We start from the raw sequence: 7,005 nt of genomic DNA on the forward strand, positions 1-7,005 counted from the left end.
AAAAAGCATATTCAAATATATTCATTGAATAGGTTGATATAGGTAGAATTGTTTGACAATATTTTCAAATTTGACAAATTTTTGATTATATAAAGTTCTGCCGAAGTGCTATACAAGAAGTATGTACTAAATTACAATCCTAGCAGCAGTGTAGAATGCTGATTTTCCACAACCTCCTTTAAATTGGCGATCTTTCGCAATTTCTATCTTTGTCCAATGTGACAGGCAGTTCAATGACAATGAGCCAAAATAGGTAAATTGATAGTAGATTATTATTTCAGAATCCTTTAAGAATGATGATGTAGTAACCCATTCCTATAATTTAATTAGAAAGAATAATAGTTTATAGTGTAGTCCACACAAAAATAGAATATTTATGCAACAACTAAGTAAAATGGGTAAAGATAGCTTCTTAACAATAACAGTAAGGGTAATGTATATTCAGTCTATATTTATTCAAATGACTACCAGATGCCCCTAACAAGTTTTAGCATTCTCAAAGCACATTGAGCAAAAGTGACACTTTCTGCCTTCCTACGCTTATGTTTTAGTAGAGGAAGGCAAATTAAACTAATAAAATATATGTTATGTCATAGAGATGGTGAACTTAGTGAGCACTGGCAGTGAATATTCTGTGTATTTTTTTAATAGGCCCAGCCGGGAAGAACTCCCTGAGTGTAGACATGCCAAAAAAATATTAGATATAATTTTTATGTGGGGGAGTTAGGAAAATGGAGGAGTAGCAAACATATATACTACGTCAATAAAGGAAAAAATAATTACATCAGTAATACAGAGTAGGGTGAAAGTAGGTTTATAGTTGTTCATATAGAAAATAATATAATACTTAATAAATGATATAAAAATACACTGTTGCATGTACTCACAACCGTAAACCTACTTTTGCCCCATCCTTTTATCTGTGAATAGTACAGTGTAATTTATTTGCATATACATTTTGTTTATATCTTTAACAGTCGAATGAAGGAGATGTTAATTTCATTTTAAAGCTAAAAAAACATGCTCAGAATGAGTAAATAATTCTCCAAGGCTACTATTTAATGAATTAAAAAAAACTAAGGAATGAATGAATGTAGAGAAAACATTGAGTGGATTAAGAGGGTGAGATAGAGAGATCAATTTTCCAACCCATTTAGCAATCAATTTACCAAGAGTAAGCTGGTCTGACAGTCACATGGGATTTATGTTTGGGGGTAGGATGCTGCTGAAGAACCAATGATGACAATTTTTAAAGAAAACAAGAATGAATAAGAGATGACACATCATCATGGAATAGAAGAACAATGGTGAGTCAAATGGACAGTTAGGCTTTCACCAGAAACAATGAGCTCTATGGTAAACTTCTCAGTCACTGGCATATTTTGAAAGCTTTTGTAGGCTTCAATGACAGAATATTTGAAAACTTAGGAGATAGACAAATTGATGCAGAAATATGACTGGTTTAGGAAGAATTAGAAAATATGATATTTTTCAGTAATTATTAAAGGAGACTGATAAATTCATACTGAAATTTAACTTGCAAAAATGATTTAGGAAAATTAGAAACAAAATTTTGTTCAATAATTATTAAAGATATTATACAATTAAGATCTTTATATTTAAAAAAACAAAAAAGGGAAATCAAAGATGCACCAGAATAGTCTATATACAAGTGCTACTTATTTTATGGAACTTTCAAAATTCTAAAAATGCTTCCAAAAGTAGAAAATGAAGGCATACGCTGCAATTTAGTTCATGAGATATAATTGTGATAAAAATTAGAGATGGTATCAAGAACAAAAATGGTCTATTATATTCATAAAATTAGATGCAAAACTTCTAAGCAAATTATCCAAACCAGCTCCAATTCCCTATAAAATTATTAATAAACAATACCCAATTTAGTACATGAAAGAATAATGCGAATGCAGAAATATATAATTTTACTGATTAAATGGGATCATCCATCTCAAAATATGCAGAAAAAATCCACAGTAATTCATAATAAAAGTTCCAAAGCAAGAATAGAAGAAAGCTTTATTAACCTTATAAAATGAGTCATTCAAAGATGAAAAAGAAAATCCCTACAGCAAATATCACCCTGACAGGGAAATCCTGGAAGTATCCCATTTAAATTCAGGAACAAGATATGGTGGTTACCTATGAATACACCAATTCAATAATATATTGGTGCTCCAGACAACACAATACAAGGATAGAAATAAAAATTATAACAATTAGAGATCACTAATAGGACCATTGTTATTAGCATATGAAACTGTTGTTTACATAGAAATCCAAATGAATTTATAAACGAAGTACAGGCAATATACAAAACAGAAGTAATGTGTCTGTTTAAAAGATTAAATAAAGATTAAAAAAATATAAAAGTCAAATATGTTTGTATACACCAGCAACAAAAACATTAAAATTAATTTTAAAATACCATCATTGACACTTAGGCTGTTTCCAAATCTTAGCTATTGTAAATTGCGCTGCTATAAACATAGGGGTGTATATATTCTTTCTGATGGGTGTTTCTGGTTTCTTGGGATATATTCCTAGAAGTGGGATCACTGGGTCAAATTTTAGTTCTGTTTTTAATTTTTTGAGGAACCTCCAAACTGTTTTCCACAGTGGCTACACTAGTTTGCATTCCCTTTTCTCCACATTCTTACCAAAACTTGTTGTTTGTTGATTTGTTGATGATAGCCATTCAGCAGATGAATGGATTAAAAAGCTGTGGTACATATATACAATGGAATACTATCTATACTAATAAAAGGGTAATATGCTAATTAGACCAGATAGACCTCATTTCCTTCTGGACAAAGCCATGGTGGTGGAGGCCAAGGCAGAGGTGTTAGAGGTGATCAGGCAGGCAGGCAGAGCAATTAAGGGCGATCAGGCTGGCAAGGGAGAGCAGTTATAGGGGCAATCAGGCTGGCAGGGGAGAGCAGTTAGGGGCAATCAGGCCAGCAGGGGAGAGCAGTTAGGAGAGTTCAGGCCACAGGGGAGCAGTTAGAGGCATCAGGCAGGCAGAGGGGTTAGGGGTTATCAGGCAGGCACACAGAGGCGAGGTGGTTAGGGGTGATCAGGCAGGCAGGCAGAGTGGTTAGGGGAGATCAGGTAGGCAGTCAGATGAGTGGTTAGGAGCCAGTGGTCTAAATTGACCATTGGACATCCCCCGAGGGGTCCCAGATTGCGAGAGGGTGCAGGCTGGGCTGAGGGCCTCTCCCCCACCCCATACATGAATTTTGTGCACTGGGCCTCTAGTAAATATAAGTGTTAGAGAATATAGGCTCTGTCTAATCTTTATGTTGCTAATGAACATATGCACTGGTACAACTTCTCTTGGAAACAAAAGTTGCATATATGTTAATTCTATTTGAAGGAAGCCATTGCCCATGACTAGTAGAAGGCATGTCCAATAATGCAGTTTTTTATAAGAACATAAAACTAACCACTTTTAAAAAAGCATATTCACAGAAACTGCATTTAGCAGTAGAAATCAAATAATTTGAACTGCATATGGAGAGATCTTCCACCTAAATAAATTTTATTAACAATGCTTAGTAGATAAATCAAAATGCAAACAATATGTTGTTCATGGCATGCACATGATAAGCCATATTTATGAATAGTGCTCATATTTGTGAATGAGAAGGTGGGTTGCTATAGGAAATGAGCATAGAGCTATATGTAAATTACCAAAATGTTCCACCTTTGGGGTGGGCAATTGCTGTTTATATTATAATATAGGTATTTATATTATACATAATATAGGTGTTTATATTACACAAAATACATATTATGTAATACAAGAAAACCAATTGGTAATAGACTGGAAGAAAATACTGCAACATATCTAACAAAAGGTAAATTTTTACAGTATAATAAATAAGGAAATACATGAAAATTTTATGTTCTAAATATTCATGGTTCTTATCAAATATTTAATTTTTATACATTTCTTTTTATGCATTATTTGTATTACTGTAAAAAATGTTTTTATTGATCCTAATTTAAGTGTAAATAGTTTATAGGATGATGAATGAGAACTCAATGGAAAAGGCACAAGACTTTGAAGATGAAGTTCACTGAATAAGTCACATCTATTAAACCTACAAAAATATACTCAACCCATTAGTAAAGAGGGATGTGTGATTTTACAGTCATTAGAATGATCTTCTCTTTTGCTGTTATTACAGAAATGTCACAAACTTGCTTATATGCCATGTTTCTGAGTTACAAGAGATGGACACTTACATCTATAATGGGAGCCATTTAGAGGTTCATATGAACTTTCCCTTTCTAGAAGAACAGCCTTCAAAACATTCACATTTTCATATAAATGTGCTTAAAATGTTAGCTACAATACTTACTTTCTTTGTAATAGTGAAACAGTAGAAAGAGGTAGTTTAAAAGCACATAAAGAAAGATGATTTAAGTCACAGAATGTACTACCTACATAATAAATTCTCTTATTATTAATCATGAGGCAACACTGTGTACTGACACAGAAAGATGTTTTGGAATTTTTTAAGGAAAAAAAATGCACACAAATAAATTAACAAGACATATAGGTTAATCCCATTCATGTTAAAATATGCATATAATATGATTTATATGTGCATTTATATGTAAATAAATACACATAAATATTCTATTCTATTCTATTCTATTCTATTCTATTCTATTCTATTCTATTCTATTCTAACCAGTGGTTATCTCTGGGACAAGGGAAGTACAGAGACACATTCCAAATATTTATGTCCTGTTTCAATTCTCTTATTGCAAGAAAATGGCATATATGATTAAATAACTGGCTGCATTACTTGCCCTCGTTAACTCCCCCAAAGCAGGTTGCGTTAATGGCATGCTTCATGCAGTAGCAGCAGAAGCAGTGGCATTTATTACAGGTGACCCAGAAATTAGGCTTGAGTGTTTCTGGAAACCGAACATGGTAGGCCAGGTTAAGATCAGCCAAAGAATATATATGCATTCATATATGCATAGCCCAAAGACACAGACAATAATGTGGTGAATGCTTACACAGGGGCAGGATGGAGGGTGGCAAAAGTTGGGGCGGGTGGAATGGGAGGCATCTGTAAAATAATAAAAAAAAAAAAGAAAGAAAAGAAGAAACTTGCCTCCTATTTGCAGATTGTAAGTCAGAAGGAAACACTGAAATAGTTGGCTAGAACCTCAAAAGCAGCCTGTTCAGTTTCTCCCAGTAATGGAGAAGACAGAATCTTCTCAGAGACATATTCACTGACAAATTAGTCACATTTATGTAATTTTTCAAGAGAATTTTTGGTTAATAAATATTATGACATGAAATACTGTAGTATATGTTATTTTGGATTATGTAAACTGCAGATCACATCTGGGAGGTATCTTAATAAAAATTGTCATTTCTAAGTTTTTAAACTTTAGAGTTAATTTAAAAAGAATATATATTATAAAATCTAGTATATGTAATTAAATTATATTTAAATTAAAACCTGTTAATACTTTTAGAATTGTATTCTAGATAATAATTTAATATTTTTCAATAAAATAATCGAGATTTTACAGTTTTCAAAAAATAAAAATACTTTTATTAGATGAAATTCTAAGGACACAAAAGTCCTAGTTTTCAAATATCAATCATGTGCAATGACATGCTTATTTTTCAGGTTGAACTTTTTCCGTGATGTTTCTGACTTCAGAGTGTTAGCTTGCGGCGGAGATGGAACCGTGGGGTGGATCTTGGACTGCATAGGTAATGAAGACCCATATTTAATGTGGCTGGGGTGAGAGTGGTAACCTTAAGTTCTGTGTATTTTATTGATTTATTTTATCAATGCATTGATATGTTTGGATGCTGCAGAGATATAATTGCATACTATTTACTGGTTTAATTTATTATACTATATTGTAAAATTTTAATTGACAGAATAACTTACAAGTATATGGAAATATTCCCTTTCTAATCCATTTCTCATGAAATTGACTAAACCTTCAGAGTTATTTTTTAAATGAGGCTCCATTTGTTCCTTTGTCCTAGAGAGGGAGCCAAAGAGGATTTTAGCATTTTTTATCAAGTCTATGTCAATAGATGTACTCATTTGGTATAAACATGAAAACTCAAAACCTTACCCTCTGTACACATTCATCATCCATCATCTCTATATATAAAACCCTAATATGCAAATAAACTGGATGGCAGAACAACCAAACAACTGGTCACTATGACGTGCGCTGACCACCAGCGGGCGCGCGCAGAACATGGCAGGTGTTGGTCATGGTGGGATGGTGAAGCAGGTGAGTGGGGGCGCCAGACCAAGGCGGATCGCCGGTTGCTGTCATTGGGGCCAGCCTCTGGTAGTTAATGAAAATTCTTTGCTTCCATGCACCAGCAAATTCTTTGCTGCTGCTTGCACCTGTTGCTGGCCCTGATCGTCCCTCAGGGCTTCTCCACCTCCCCCTGCTCCTGTCGGGTGATCGGGGCAGGCAGCCACCACTTGCACCTGCTGCTGGTGCCTGGCACTGGTTCCAATTGCTTGGCACCGTCATTGGATCGGAGCTGGCAGCTGCCTCTTGCAACTGCTGCTGGTGATGGCCCCACTCACACCTACTGCTGGCGCTGGAGCCACTGCTTGCACCCACTGCCGGTGCCCAGCGCCAGTCCCAATCACTTGGAGCCAGTGGCTGCCGCTCACACCTGCTGACAGTGCCAAACCCGCTCGCACCTGCTGCTGACACTGGCCCCAATCGCTCCATGCCATCAGGCCCCAATTGCTCCGCACCGTCAGTGGGTGTGAGCAGGGCTGGTGCTGTCAGCACGTGGGAGTGGCGGCAGCGGAGTGGGGCTGCCGGCAGACAGGGGGCCAGGGGCCATAGTGGGAGGGGCAGGAAGAGGCGCAGAGTATGGGCCGAGACCCACCCCTGTGCCCACCACAGCCTTGCGGCCCACAGTTTCTTTCAAGGAGCACAAATTTGTGCACTGAGCCCCTAGTC

The 7,005-nt window shown here is 35.9% G+C and overlaps 1 protein-coding gene across 4 annotated transcripts in view; it reads left to right on the forward strand.

The window, feature by feature from the left end:
* The window catches only part of DGKB (diacylglycerol kinase, beta 90kDa), a 543,595-nt gene that overhangs the window by 213,554 nt on the left and 323,036 nt on the right, over window positions 1-7,005 (forward strand). For all 4 annotated transcript variants that reach the window (XM_014544666.1, XM_014544667.1, XM_014544665.1 and 1 more), the window contains one exon: window positions 5,682-5,767. In XM_014544666.1, the coding sequence (XP_014400152.1) occupies window positions 5,682-5,767 (86 nt within the window). The remainder of the gene's footprint in view (window positions 1-5,681; window positions 5,768-7,005) is intronic.

Source organism: Myotis brandtii, unplaced genomic scaffold, assembly GCF_000412655.1.
Source record: "Myotis brandtii unplaced genomic scaffold, ASM41265v1 scaffold374, whole genome shotgun sequence".
Classification (NCBI taxonomy): Eukaryota; Metazoa; Chordata; class Mammalia; order Chiroptera; family Vespertilionidae; genus Myotis; species Myotis brandtii.